The 14,931-nt window shown below is 46.6% G+C and overlaps 1 protein-coding gene across 9 annotated transcripts in view; it reads left to right on the top strand.

The window, feature by feature from the left end:
* The window catches only part of AAR2 (AAR2 splicing factor), a 134,431-nt gene that overhangs the window by 12,207 nt on the left and 107,293 nt on the right, over positions 1 to 14,931 (top strand). For 2 of the 9 annotated variants that reach the window (XM_082361989.1, XM_082361986.1), the window contains exon 4: positions 6,885 to 8,217. The exons of the other annotated variants lie outside the window; for them this stretch is intronic. In XM_082361989.1, coding sequence (XP_082218115.1) covers positions 6,885 to 7,052 — 168 coding nt within the window. In that variant the 3' untranslated portion in view covers positions 7,053 to 8,217. Of the gene's footprint in view, positions 1 to 6,884; positions 8,218 to 14,931 lie in introns of those variants that run through there. 9 annotated transcript variants of the gene reach the window in all.

Genomic DNA, 14,931 nt, shown 5'->3' with positions numbered 1-14,931 from the left:
TACATGACTCTTTTTGATTTATGGTTTTCTAAGGGTATATGCCCAGTAGGGGGATTTAGTTTTTTAAGGAACCTCCATACTGTTCTCCATAGTGGCTGTTATCAATTTACATTCCCACCAACAGTGCAAGAGGGTTCCCTTTTCTCCACGCCCTCTCCAGCATTTATTGTTTGTAGCTTTTTTGATGATGGCCATTCTCACTGGTGTGAGGTGATACCTCGCTGTAGTTTTGATTTGCATTTCTCTAATGATTAGTGATGTTGAGCATCCTTTCATGTGTTTGTTGGCAATCTGTATATCTTCTTTGGAGAAATGTCTATTTAGGTCTTCTGCCCATTTTTGGATTGGGTTGTTTGTTTTTTTGATATTGAGCTGCATGAGCTGCTTATAAATTTTGGAGATTAATCCTTTGTCAGTTGCTTAATTTGCAAATATTTTCTCCCATTCTGAGGGTTGTCTTTTCATCTTGTTTATGGTTTCCTTTGCTGTGCAAAAGCTTTTAAGTTTCATTACGTCCCATTTGTTTATTTTTGTTTTTATTTCCATTTCTCTACGAGGTGGGTCAAAAAGGATTTTGCTGTGATTTATGTCATAGAGTGTTCTGCCTATGTTTTCCTCTAAGAGTTTGATAGTGTCTGGTTTTACATTTAGGTCTTTAATCCATTTTGAGTTTATTTTTGTGTATGGTGTTAGGGAGTGTTCTAATTTCATTCTTTTACATGTAGCTGTCCAGTTTTCCCAGCACCACTTATTGAAGAGGCTGTCTTTTCTCCATTATATATTCTTGCCTCCTTCATCAAAAATAAGGTGACCATAGGTGCGTGGGTTTATCTCTGGGCTTTCTATCCTGTTCCATTGATCTGTATTTCTGTTTTTGTGCCAGTACCATACTATCTTGATTATTGTTGCTTTGTAGTATCCTCTGAAGTCCGGGAGCCTGATTCCTCCAGCTCTGTTTTTCTTTCTCAAGATTGCTTTGGCTATTCGGGGTCTTTTGTGTTTCCATACAAATTGCGAAATTTTTTGTTCTAGTTCTGTGAAAAATGCCATTGGTAGTTTGATAGGGATTGCATTGAATCTTTGGGTAGTATAGTCATTTTCACAATGTTGATTCTTCCAATCCAAGAACATGGTATATCTCTCCATCTGTTGGTATCATCTTTAATTTCTTTCATCAGTGTCTTACAGTTTTCTGCATACAGGTCTTTTGTCTCCTTAGGTAGGTTTATTCCTAGGTATAGTCGTAATCTTTTTGGTTTGAAATATTTTGAGAATTACCAGAATATGACACAGACACAAAGTGAGCAAATGTTGTTGGGAAAATGGTGCTGATAGACTTGCTCAATGCAGGGTTGCCACAGACCTTCAATTTGTGAAAAATGCAATATCTGAGAAGTGCAATAAAACAACATATGCCTGTGTTTTTGTCATAACACCAGCTCTGATAAACTTCACCTACCTACTCCTACACCTCCTGCCATCAACTATCACTTCTGCACACTTACTGTGCATTATTTCCTTTAGCCCTCACAACGATGCTAGAAGTTAAGTATATAATCCCATTTTACAGATGAGAAGACAGGAACAGGGAGGTCACATAATTTTGCCTGAGTTTGCCAGAGCTAGTGGATGGCAAGGCTACACTTTGATTCTAAAGCCCACTGTGGTGGGCTCCCATATATGATTAGAGCCCCAGATGAAACATCCCAAATTCTTTAAACTGACCTCAGAAAACATGATTCTGCTGCTATTCGCCTTCTTGGTAATTGTTGTAAAGTGATAGTCTTGCTTTTAACACCACTTTCTTCTTCTGCAAGTGGAAATAAAATGTACTACCTCTGGCTAGTTTCATTCTAAGTTGAATAATCATATGGGAATTGAAAAAATTAGGAAATTTCATCTTTTTGGTCTAGCCACAAAATAGGATAAGCAGTGACTCAGCTATCTACCATGGTATTTTGAATTTCTCAAGGTGACCTGACTGAACTCAATTTATTTAACTGGGGTTTAAAAGAAAGCTTTCACATTTCTGACTAAAGTACGATTTTACAATATATAGACTTAATGGTAAAAGTATTAATACCTTTTTTTTTTTAATTTGAAGAAAAATACCCAATGGGTGTGCTTTTAGTTCTAAAATGCAGATGTTTGTGAAATGTTATTATCCTATTTCAAAAGTATTTTAAAAATATCCAGGATTAATATTCGCATATTAAGATGATTCATTTCTCAGTGATTTTAAAAAGTTTACTTGTTTCACTTTAGTAAATAAAATAACCAGATCATTACTAAATTTATATAAGAAGGCATACAATTAATCTAAAAACAAGAATCAAAGTAAATTGTTGTTTGGAAACCAGATACTGTCTAAACATCTCTTCTGAATTGTGAATTTTTAAAATAACAAGTTTGTAAACTATAGGGACAAAAATAGATCAATGGATGCCAGGGGCTAGGGTCAAGGGGAGGATTTGATCCTTAAGGGGCAGTGTGAGGGAATATTTTTGGAGTGATGGAACGGTTCAGTATCCTGATTGTGATGGTATATGGGCCTTTAAACTCATAGACTGGATACCAAAAGAAAAAGCTATAAACAGATACCTGTCTTGATTACATCATATAGTGGTTGCATGGGTGTATACATTTATCAAAACGAATTGACACTTAAAATGGATGAATTTAATTGTACGTAAATTATGCCTCAATAAAGTTGGTTTTTTAAAACAGACAACCTAGGCTGTGACCTGGGTCCTGGAGACCTGCAGAAGGGACAGTTCCAGAAGCACCTGGTCTCCAAGCCCCTTGGTTCCCCATAGGACACTGCTGAAAATATCAAGGATGTATTACGTCTGTGTCAAGACAAAAAGAAGGTCTTGGTAGGGAAGAAGGATTTCGATTTCCCTACTGGGACTGGATCTTGCTTGACATTTATCACTTGCTCAGCATTTATCACCATCCTTATCTGTACAATGGGAATAGTAATTTCTTATCCTACCTCCCAGTTTGTAGTAAAGATTAGACTGACAAGTTCTTTAAAAAGGACATAGCGCTTTTCATATTAGAAGCCTTATTTTTCAGACTGAAGGCTTCTGTTATACCTGCCTCTAGTTGATGTTACCCCCATGGCGATGTTGGAGAGGTGGGTGGAAAGGATGAATGACGAGTATGCACCCAGCCTGTTCCAGTCTCTCACTGCTGGCCATCCCTACATCTCATTCATATCCATTCAGGGAGCATCCTGTGGGCCCCAACTCTATGCCAGGCCCTGGGCGATCTGCTGTGTGGGTCACATTGATAATTAGGAAGTGACCCCTACTCGGAAGGGGTATTACCATTAATACTTGATCATTGTGATGCAAGCAGAGTGTGAGAAATGCCATAAGGGATGCTCAGGCACAGTACTGGGGGAACAGAGGTTGGAGCAGTTCCTTTCAGCTTGGGCTTTTATAAGAGAACTGTCACAAGGAGATGGCTTGTGAGCCGGTGGCATATTCAGGGGCCTGGTAAATAAGCCACGTCCTCCCCAGGACGAGTCCCTTATTCTGTCCAGCACTGTCATGTAATTATCGAGCAATCATTTGGTACAGGCACTGTGCAAAAGGGACCCAGAAATAGATTTTCATAGAACCTATGATCTTCTTTGTTCTTTTGTTCATTAAACATCCAATGGGTCCTTTTTATATGGTAGACTCTGTGCCAGGGGAGTGGGATGCAGGTAGGAAAAGGAGTCTCTGCTTTGGAGTTGCTCCTTGTCTCTTGGGAGAGCTCAATGGTAAATGGATGGTTACTGACTGAGAGTGAGGCTATGTCCCATGTAACCCTGGGCACCGGGGGAGCACGGAGGAGTACCTGTTCTTTCTTTGGTCTGGGAAGACATCCCAAAGGAGGTGGCATCTGAACTGAGCTTGGGTCACTAGTAGAAATTAGTAGGTGAAGGAGGAGAAAGCAGGGGTGGAGAAGGGTGTTATAAGCAGAGGGAAAAGCCTGTGTGAGTAGAGGCACAGAAGAGGCAATGGAGCATGTTTGGGCAGCTGCTCAATGTGGCAGGAGAGGAAGGGCTGTGTAGAGAGTAGTACAATTTACCGTGTAAGGAGGGAGAACAGGAAGAGGCTTTTGCTAATTCAGCCAGCAGGCCCCCCCAGGACCTCTGGGGGCAGACCCATGGGTGCACAGGGCCTCCAGCACTAATGCTGTTTGAAACAAGGCTTCTCTGCTTCCCATACCAGGCCCCTCCCCAGGGTTCAGCCGACCTCACGTTCAGTGCTCCAGAGAAAGCTCCATTAGCTGCCTATAGACAGGCCACCGGCTTCCCCAGTGCCCTCTCACCACTGAGCTCACATAGCCCCTCTAATTAGTTATTGATCTGGTATTTTGTTGTAGCTGTGCTTCCTGCTCCTGTATTTAGTCGATTCCCAAGTAATGAAACCAAATTCTGTAACCCCCTACCTCCTGCTTCTGAACTCCCCTCCCCGTCACTTCTGTCCCTGCTACCACCCCAACAAAGTGTCTCCAAACAAAGACCACTGACCATGAGCCTCACTCCTCCTGCTAACAGAAAGACAGTGGAGAGGAGGGCAGGAGGGGGGTTGTCCTTGGAAGCAGCTGCAGAGTACACCTGTTACCTTTGTCAGGTCAAGGCCCCTGGAGCCCAGATTCCTTCCATGGTGGTCTACGGGCCAGCTGTGACACGAAGGTGATGTGAATCAAATTGCTGCTTTCACCCTCATGCCTCTGTGTCTGGGGTGGTCTTGCAGGGAGCCAACGGGTAGTCTGGGAAAAACTGCTCCTTCCTTTCTGGTAATTTTGACCCAGGCATTTAACTCCCCTCAGCCTCCATTTCCATAAAATAGGCATCCTAGTGTGTCTTCCCAGGGCCTTGTGAGGATCCACTGGACTACTCTATGAAACTTCTTTGAGAACAATAAAGTAGTGTGAGAAGGAGTAATGGGTTTGCTGTCATTCTTAGAGAAGCAGTTGAGATTCGGGACAATCTGGAATGGAGTTTCAGAGGTAGGGAAAATTAGTCTGTTTGCCCCTGCCCATGTTTATATTAGATGAAACTGAATTTAAAAGAACATCAAAACAAGGGATTAGTATCCAGAATATATAAAGAACTTCAATGACTCAACAACACAAATAAAAAAAAACCTGATCAAAAAAGGGCAAAGGGGGGCTTCCCTGGTGGCGCAGTGGTTGAGAATCTGCCTGCTAATGCAGGGGACACGGGTTCGAGCCCTGGTCTGGGAAGATCCCACATGCCGCAGAGCAGCTGGGCCCATGAGCCACAATTACTGAGCCTGCGCGTCTGGAGCCTGTGCTCCACAACAAGAGAGGCCGCGATAGTGAGAGGCCCGCGCACCGCGATGAAGAGTGGCCTCCGCTTGCCGCAACTGGAGAGGGCCCTCGCACAGAAACGAAGACCCAACACAGCCATAAATAGATTAATTAATTAAAAAAAAAAAGTGGGACTCGTGATATTCATCCCACTTTAAAAAAAAAATTTTAAAAAGGGCAAAGGACTTGAATAGACTTTTCTCCAAGGAAGATATACACATGGCCAATAAATACATGAAAAGATATTCAGCATCACTAATCCTTAGGGAAATGCAAATCAAAACCACGAGACACCACCCATTTGGGTAGCTATTGTAAACAAACAAACAAAAACAGAAAATAACAGATGCTGAAGAGATTGTAGAGAAATTGGAACCCTCGTTCATTGCTGATGGGAATGTAAAATGACACAGCCACTGTGGAAAACAGTATGGTGGTTCCTCAGAACATTAAACAGAATTACCTTATGATCTAGAAACCCCACTTCTGGGTATATACCCCGAAGAATTGAAAGCAATGACTCTATAAGAGATATTTTTATATCCGTGTTCATAGCAGCATTATTTATAATAGCCAAAAGGTAGAAACAACCCAAATGGCCATTGACAGATGAATGGGAAAAAAATGTGGTATCTACATACAATGGCATATCATTCAGCCTTAAAAAGGAAGGAAATTCTGGCACTTCCTACATGAGTGAACCTTGAGGACATTACGCTAAGTGAAATAAGCCAGGCACAAAAGGACAAATATTGTATGATTCCACTTATATGAGGTACCTAGAGTAGTCAAATTCATAGAGAGAAAGTAGAATGGTGGTTACCAGGGGCTGGAAGCGGGGAATGGGGAGTTAATGGGTGTCGTTTCAGTTGGGGAAGATGAAAAAGTTCTGGAGATGGTTGGTGGTGATGATTGTGTAATAATGTAAATATACTTAATGCCACTGGACTATACTCTTAACATGGTAAATATTATGTGTATTTAGTACAGTCTTTTAAATGATAATTTTTTTAAATGTTTAAAATGGTAGATTTTGTGTTATGTATATATTACCACAATATTTTTAAAAATCAGAGCTTTTAAGGGGAATAGAAACCTCAGATTGGCAGCCTGGGACCCATTTAGATTAGAGCAGCAGTTCACCCTCACTGGGTTAGGACCTGGGATTTTTTGGGATCCAGGGGCTTATAAGCACCCCCATGCCTTTCTTAGTACCAGCTGGTGTAGCTACTGCCTCTTTTTCTAAGTTACTGCCCAGGTGCCCAGTAGATCTCCCCGGAGAGCAGGGCCAGGGTGATGGCCCCGCTGGCCTTACTCTCAGTGGGGCATCTCTGCCCAAGAGAGTAATTTTCCATTCTGGTCCTGCGCCAGCTTCTCAGCTGGGCTTGGACCTTCTTTCTTGGTTTGGGGGGAGCACAGTAGGTGTCCTGAGCCTGTGCCAGCAGCGGCTGATCCACCCACCCCGGAGAGCTGAACACCATGAGGAAATTTCCACAGCTTTCTCAGCCCCTCTATGTTCTCAGGAGTGACTTATCCTCTGTTCTCTGTAGGTTTTCTTTTCATCTGCCTGCAGCATTGCCGTGGATGCCACCCTGAGGCAGAAAGCTGAAAAGTTCCAAGCTCACCTAACCAAGAAGTTTCAGTGGGACTTTGAGGCGGAGCCTGAGGACTGCGCCCCGGTGGTGGTGGTTCTTCCCGAGGGTGTGGGGACTGGCTAACTGGAAAAGGTCTCAGCCAGAGGAGTCCCCTTCCCCACGGCTGCGGTCCTGGCTCCTCCATTCACCTGTCCTACTGGGACTTACTGGGACAGCAGCCCTGCCAGGTTCTACAAAGATGGAGCCAGAATTCCCTCCTTCACCAATAAATAAGTTCCTTTAGTGCCAGAGAGGCTGTACCCCATCTAGAAGGCACATTTGTGGGTTCCCCGTCAGCCTGGCCTTGGTGCTATAACCTAACTGAATTCCAGATGGGCTCTTGGGAGAGACCTGCCTCAGCAGCAGCTTGCTTCCTTCCAGAAGAGAAGAAGTTGAGCCAAAAGCCCAAGAGAACCAATTGTTTATTCCGTAGAATGGTTAGAAACCCTGGACTGCCCAGGAGTCTGAGATGTCAGTTGGTGACTTTTTAAAAGTTAATCAGAGGGTAACGGGGAGATGAGCCAGGATTTCTGCCTGCCCCTTGTTGGATGGGAATACATCACAGAAAACATGGGTGTGTGACCACCCTGGAGCCCCAGGTTGGGGAGGGCATAACAGAAGACAGTTGGGTTGAATCTGATGAGTGGTCAGCTTTTGCTTTAAGTCCCTTTCTCCTGTCCAGAGGTCCCAGTGGATAATCTTTCAAGATCATTGCGGCCCCTGACCTCAGAGGCGTTGCTAGTGCCACACCCCTCCCATCTGCTCTGTTCTGAGGCCTCAGACCCAGAAGTGGACCTTGGCAACCCTCTTGTATGGCCCTATTCCTCACCAGAGCCACCACGAGTGTTTCTGATGACCTGGAGATTCAACAACAAAGAGAAAGGTTCTTGCTCTGTACAGGCTTCTTTGGCCCTGTTGAAGCTCTGTGCCTTTATTCAGAGCTCCAGAGATGACCTGGTCAGCCTGGGTCTGCCCCCCCCGTCCTGCTGTGGGGCTGCCAGCCACAGGAGTGCTCTGGTTCCCTGGGAGTCCTGAGGGCTCGCGCATCGTGCACACAGGCCCTGCCACCCTGACCTCGAACTGTTGTCCTGTGATCGGAGTCCCTGTGCTGCTCTCTCCCAAGGCTGCGGCTCACACTAGGTTTCTGAATAAGAATCCCCTCCGGTTAAGACTTTCGGTTCCACTTGTCTCCTTGGAATTGTTTTTCCAAGAGCATAACATACATTAAAGTTTTGGAGTTGAGACTAAATCCTCTTGTGTGAGTCTGTGTTGTAGTTCATCTGCCCAGTTCCCAGCGCAGCCAGGCACTGTCCTTAGATGCACATGTCCTCCCTACCGGGCACCAGGAGACCCTGCCCAACCTCTGCAGGCTCTGGAGGAGGCAAGTGGCCAGCGATGTCTCCTGTCACCAGCGGGGCTTCCGAGATGGGCACACCTGAAGGAAGGATTGAAGCCCTGTATCTGTATTAGCAACCAGAAGATTCACCTTTTGTGAATTTGCTGTTCTTTTTCTCCCCAAAGCCCAATCAATCATCAGAACTACTGGGGAGCTTGTTAAAATTGTAGATTCCAAAGGAATAAAGCCCTGACCTATGCCGCAGCATAGACGAACCTTGAAAACACTGTGCAGAGTGAAAGAAGTCGGACGCAAAGACCACATGTTGTATGATTCCATTCTTATGAATCGTCTAGAGTCGACAAATCCGTAGAGACAGAGGGATTAGTGGTTACCAGGGGATGGGAGAGTGGGGAAGGGGGACTGACTGCTAATGGGTACTGGGCTCCTTTTTGGGGTGATGACAAGGTTCTGGAAGTAGGTAGTGGTGGTGATTGCCCAACCTTATGAGTATCGTAAAAACCCATACAAGTGTATGCTTTATAATGGTGAATTTTACGGTGTGTAAATTATATCTCAATAATAATTTTTAAAAGTTCAGACTCCCAAGTCCCGCCCTACAGGAACTCAGAGGCAGTGAATCTGGATGTAGCCTGGGTTCTGAGGCACACTCAATTGAGTTACTACCTAGAAGTAACAGCACTGCAATTTAGTACCTAGAGCTCCCCTGGGACAATTTGTCTCCCACTGGCCTTGTCAGGGCAGCACCTGGAAGTTGGATCATGTGACCTGTTCTCTAAGCTTGTTGGTCTTATGTCTACACAGACACACACACCCCCCAGCCGCGCCGGCTCACACAAATGGGTTAAGGAAAAGCAGCTACAATGTATAAGTGCTCTGTTCTGTTAGTTCACTTAATCCTCACAACAGTATGTGGTAAGTGCTATTATTATCCCCATTTTACTGATAGGAAAATGGGCTCAGAGAGCTTCCGTCATTTTGCTAGGGTCCCACAGCTTATAAGGATTGAGCTCAAGAGTCAAACCAAGCCCGTTGGTGTCCAGGGTCCGCACTCAGCACTGCATTCACTGCTATGATTTACTCCTTCCCTACCCTTGCATGTCCAGGACAGCCCTCCTTTCTTCCTGCTTCCCCAGATCTAGCCTTGGCCCTGTTGACAGCCAGCTGTGTGACCTTGGGCAAGCCACTTACGTTCTCTGGGCTTCAGAGTATTTTTTGTTTTTTTGTTTTTTGTTTTAAAGAGCTAAGGGTCTGGCTTTTTTTTTTTTTTTTTTATGGCTGTGCTGGGTCTTCGTTTCTGTGCGAGGGCTTCCTCTAGTTGCGGCAAGTGGGGGCCACTCCTCATCGCGGTGTGCGGGCCTCTCACTGTCGCGGCCTCTCTTGTTGTGGAACACAGGCTCCAGACGCGCAGGCTCAGTAATTGTGGCACACGGGCCTAGTTGCTCCGCGGCATGTGGGATCCTCCCAGACCAGGGCTCGAACCCGTGTCCCCTGCATTGGCAGGCAGATTCTCAACCACTGCGCCACCAGGGAAGCCCTTCAGTGTATTTTTGTATAAAGTAAGAGTTTGCTTGGACTGAAGATTTCTGGTAAAGATACTCCAGGCTCCTTCAGGCTCCCTCCACTTAAAAATGGACCCTTGTGTTTTAAATGTTTTCAAAGGGAAACTATATTTACATGAGATAATATGGCTGGGCTGACCAAAAAAAAAAAAAAACAATAAGTCTTTTGTTGGGGGCTAGAGTGACATCGATGCTGTGTCTTCTGCTTCTCCCAGCTGGCAGTCCTCTGTGTCTTTGATGAATAAAAAATGTGAAAACAAATTATTACTTAATACTTGCAGTATTTTTGGAAAGCAGAAACCTTGAAAACTGAGAACCAGTGGCGTTGCTGATCTCTAAGCTCCCTTCCAGTTCTAACATATCTAAAAGTGAAGCTATTGGCAGGAGCTGGCCTGATTTTAAAATCCCCTCAAATGCAGGCCTCCTGGGGTCTGGCTCTTGTTTGCGAGCCTGCTTTATCCTATTAACAGAATCAGCAGAGGTAGCGACTTTCCAACCCTTTCTGCTGTCCCCGTGACAAACCCTCGCTGTTCAGAGCCCCGGTCCATCTAATTTCTTACAGCAGTGGAGGAGTTCCCGCCACTGATTGCCTCTTACCATCGGTAATTATTTTCCCAACGTCATCCCCTTATAAATATTATTTAATATTCTCAGGGTGCTCTGACATGTTGGTTTCTCCAACTAATCAAACTTTGGCTTGACCAAGATGCCATCCCCTGCTGAAACGGGGGCTGGCAATGCAGAGGATGCCGTGGCAAAGCCATCGCTGAGTCACGTCCGCCAGACTTAAAGCAGGACAGAGTTGGGCAGCTCACCTGAGCCACCTGCTAATACTGGGGGCGGCGTGGTCCTGTGATTCTGCAGAACCACCCCCGCTGACCACGGCACTGCCTTACCTCGGAGTTCACCACATCCGGCCCAGGCAGGCTTTGTTGTCAGTAGGCCTTTCTAGACCCTTCGTTCTCCTCAGTATCCAACGTCTGTCTCCGGGGTGGCTCATTCTCCCCACAAACCCTGGGCTCCTGCTGTGCACTGGCCTCCCTGCTGAGATGGGGTTGAGAGCCAATGTAACGTCAGCTGCTCCCTGCTGGGGGGCGGGGGAGGAGTGTGGCCAGCCCTCCCCCACCTGCTAGGCCTTCTGTCCTGTGTCCTCAGTCTGGTGCTCACCTGTGTAGACTCAGATTTCTCTGGAAAACAGGGATCCTCAGGGTTCTCAGGCTGTCAGTTAAAATGCTCGGTGGGAGGAAGGTGGGAGAAGTCGGCGGCTTCCCAGTCCAATGTCAGGTGCCTGTTCAAAAGGAACTCCACAGGGGTCTCTTCCTTGGATCTCTGTCTTGCTTCTTCCCTCCCCCAATTTCTCCATTTTCCCTCTGTCCGCCTCCAGACATTCTTACCTGGCTCAAGTCTGGACGCTACGCCGCTAAGGGGATGCCGACAGATGGAGTTTCATCTTGAGGAGAGGGAGCCATCCCATGAGAAGCAGAGAAAAATGTGGGACTTACACCAAAGAGCAGAGAGGCTGGGAGAGCTGTCTTGAAGGAGGGGGTCTCTGCATCCTTTAGAAGGGAGAGCTGGGACCCGTGGGAGAAACTGCAGGGGGCAGAGCTTGGCTTCATTCCTTCTCTACCCAACTAATACTTTCTGAGCTCCTGCCCCTGGGAGCTTACATTCCATTGGGGCGAGGGACAGGCAATAAGCGTAATAAATAGACTGAAGAGTATGTCAGTTGTGAGAAATGCTCTGGAAAAAAATAGAGCAGGATAAGGGAAATTGGGAGTCCTGGCAGGGTAAGGGGACATGTTGCAATTTAAATGGGATGACGCTTGAGCAAGGATTTGAAGGAGGTGAGCAAGGGAGCCATGTGGGTATCTGGGGGAAGTGTTCCAGGCAGAATGAACAGTGAGTGCAAAGGCCCTAGGGCAGGAGCATGTCTGATGTGTTGGAGGAGCACCAGGGGGTCAGCATGGTGTGAGTGGAGTGATCAAGAAGAGAATGGAAGGAGAGAACATCTCGGAGGGTACAGAGCAATCAGATTGTCCAGGGCTTAGGGACTGGTGTAAGAATGTTGCATTTTAGTCAGTGAAATGGGATCCATTAGAGGGTTTTAAGCAGAAGAGTGACGTGGTCTGACTTTTGTTTTAACAGGATCACCAGCTGTCCTGTTGGACATAGACTGCAGGGGGCTGGGTAGAAGCAGGGAGACCAGTAAGAAGGCTAGTGCAGTGGAGGTGAGGGATGACGCTGACTCGATCAGAGTGATATCAGGTATGCGCGCTGGGGCTATTCGTGCCTCAGATCAGGGAGGGACTCAATGTCTTTCAAGGGCCCTTCTAGCCTGATAACCTCTCCTCTGAAGTCTCAGAATCTGGGCAGAATACTGACTCATTGGGTCCTCCCACCCCCACCCTTACAAGTCCCCTGTCTACTGTGCCATCAGGGATCTGCCAGCCCTGCCTGTTCCCAGATATCCATGGTACCTTAGGGCAGGCGAGGCAATGGTGAAGGGCTGGGGAAGAACTCACAGGAGTTCTGGGCAGTCGGGGTGGAGGCAGGGGACTCGACGGCTCTGTTGAGAAGCCATAAATGAGTCAGGGCCGCGACAGGCTCTGGTCACACCGCCAGCACCCGTGCGGCTGTTCTTGCTGCCAGCGAGCACTGAGGAGGGTCACACTTGCTGTTCGGGGGTTCTCGTGACTCACAGAGAGTTGAGGGCTGTTGGTACTAATTTGTCTTGGTCAAGAAGCGTTCATGCACCCATTTCCACCAGGGAGTGTCCATGGACTTCGAGGTGACTAACATGAGCCGGCATGGAGGGGGGCGGTGCTCCCTCTTCGCTGCTGGGAACGTGCTGGATCCTTTATTCACCTTATTCAGGCAAAGCCGTAGGTCTTCAAGGAAGGTCTTATCATTCCTCATCGTACAGACGAGGAAACAAGGCTCAGAGAGGTGAGGCACAGGCTCACGAGTCTCAGAGCCAGAATCCCAGCCTAAGTCCGGCATGGCCCTGCCACCACACAGCTCTCCTTAATAAGAACGGTTACATAATCTGTGATAATTACCACTGGATCCAAGGCTGCCAGCCTGATAACTGACAGTGTCAGCCACTTACAAGGGTGGTGGGCAGGCCCCACTGGCCTCTTGGTTCATGACAGCTTGCTAATGTTTCCACCCAGACTCTTAGTGTCCGGATCTGGCCTTGGGTACAATGGACCGACTGGCTCGGGCGAGGTGGCACCTGGGTGTGGTAGGAGGGGGGAGCAGCATCTGGTCCAGAAGGAGTCTGCTTCTAGACTCTTTGTGGACCACTGGGGACCCCGAGGGGCTGCTCTGTCTGGGGTGCACCTGAGTAGAGGCCTCTCCCACCTTGTCCTGCCAGAGTTGCTATTGAATTTGCAAAAGGTCTTTGCTTTACTGCCAGATGTGGGGTCTCTGAGGGGCTGATTTAATGCCCAGACATCCTCTGTGGATCAATAAGCTGTTTTGTCCCGAGTCTAGGAGCCCAAAGGTAGAGAACAGGATGTAGGGGATTGAGGGGGTGTCTCTTCTTCTCGATTTTTGAATGAAGAAGGCTACACCATTGTTCATTTCCCTTTTGGAAATTGTCTATTTATGTCCTCTGCCCATTTTTCTTTTGGATCTTCTTTTTTTTAAAAATATACATTTGTCTTACATCTTAATATTAGAAATATTTCCCCCAATTTGCCTTTTAATTTTATGATGTTTTGAAATGTATACTTTACTTTTTTATGTCAAATATGCCAAGCTTGTTTTTTTGATTTGATCTTTTTCCCACTGCTTTAGTGCTTAAAAGTCTATTCCCATATCAAGATGAAATATATACTAACCTATATTTTGTTCTAGTATTTCTCAGTGTTATGGTTTTTTATTCTGTATTTTGCCAGAGTCAAAACCATGTTTCCTCGGCCCCACTTAATCCATCCCCACTCCTACCTTTCACACCTCACATCCGTTCTCGATTTTTCCTCTCCAGATTTTAAGTCCTAACTACTGCCTCACGCCTCTGTCGTTTTCCTTTCCTCAGCCACCAAGGGCTTCTCATAAGCCTTCCTGAACCCCTCACAGCATTTACAGCCAGAACCACGCCCATATCTGGCCCTTGGTATTACAGTCTGGTGATGTGGAGTGATTTTCTTGTTGCTTCCCAAGGCTAGAATCATTTGTTCATGATCCTATACTGCCTTGCTCCAACCATGGGGCTAAGTGCATCAATGCTTTGGGTTTTTGGGTTTTTTTGTGTGTTTGTTTGTTTGTTTGTTTATTTTCTTATTTATTTTTGGCTGCATTGGGTCTTTGTTGCTGCATGCAGGCTTTCTCTAGTTGCGGCGAGTTGGGGCTACACTTCATTGCGGTGCACGGGCCTCTCATTACAGTGGCCTCCCCCGTTGAGGAGCACAGACTCTAGGTCCGCGGGCTTCAGCAGCCGTGGCACGCAGGCTCAGTAGTTGTGGCGCAAGGGTTCAGCCGCTCCGCAGCATGCGGGATCCTCCCGAACTGCGGCTTGAACCTGTGTCCCCTGCATTGGCAGGTGGATCCTTAACCACTGCGCCACCAGGGAAGTCCCTGGTTTTTTTTTTTAAAGAAGATAGAATTTATTAGAGGGAAGGATCGCTTCCAGAACAGTGGGCTGACTTCCTAGTAGTCTGGGAGTGTCGAGCCCAAACATGTGCTATAGATCAGTTTTTATAGCCAGAAAACAAAAAATGGTCCGAGGTGAAAATTTTGTTTACTGCTTGGTCGAGGCACATATACCTTCCTTCTATAGGGTGGGAGTGGGACAGGGCATATGCCTTTCCTTATTTGGGACAGGTCCTGTTGCCCAGGTGGGCATCGCCCAGGTGAGCTCAGGAATTTCGTAACCATCGCAACATGATGGGGAGGGCGATTAAGAGTCCGGTAGGGAGTGTAATGCTGAAACTTTTTCAGGCAGGTTTTCCTTTGTCCTTGAAGCACCATTGTCCTTGGAGCACCACATTCCCCCCTCTATTTATAGGGCCAATTCCTTGGCCCTGTTGTATACCCTGCT

Source organism: Balaenoptera borealis (genome assembly GCF_965194805.1).
Source record: "Balaenoptera borealis genome assembly, chromosome: 16".
Lineage (NCBI taxonomy): Eukaryota > Metazoa > Chordata > Mammalia > Artiodactyla > Balaenopteridae > Balaenoptera > Balaenoptera borealis.
This window is presented reverse-complemented; position numbering and strand designations above follow the sequence as displayed.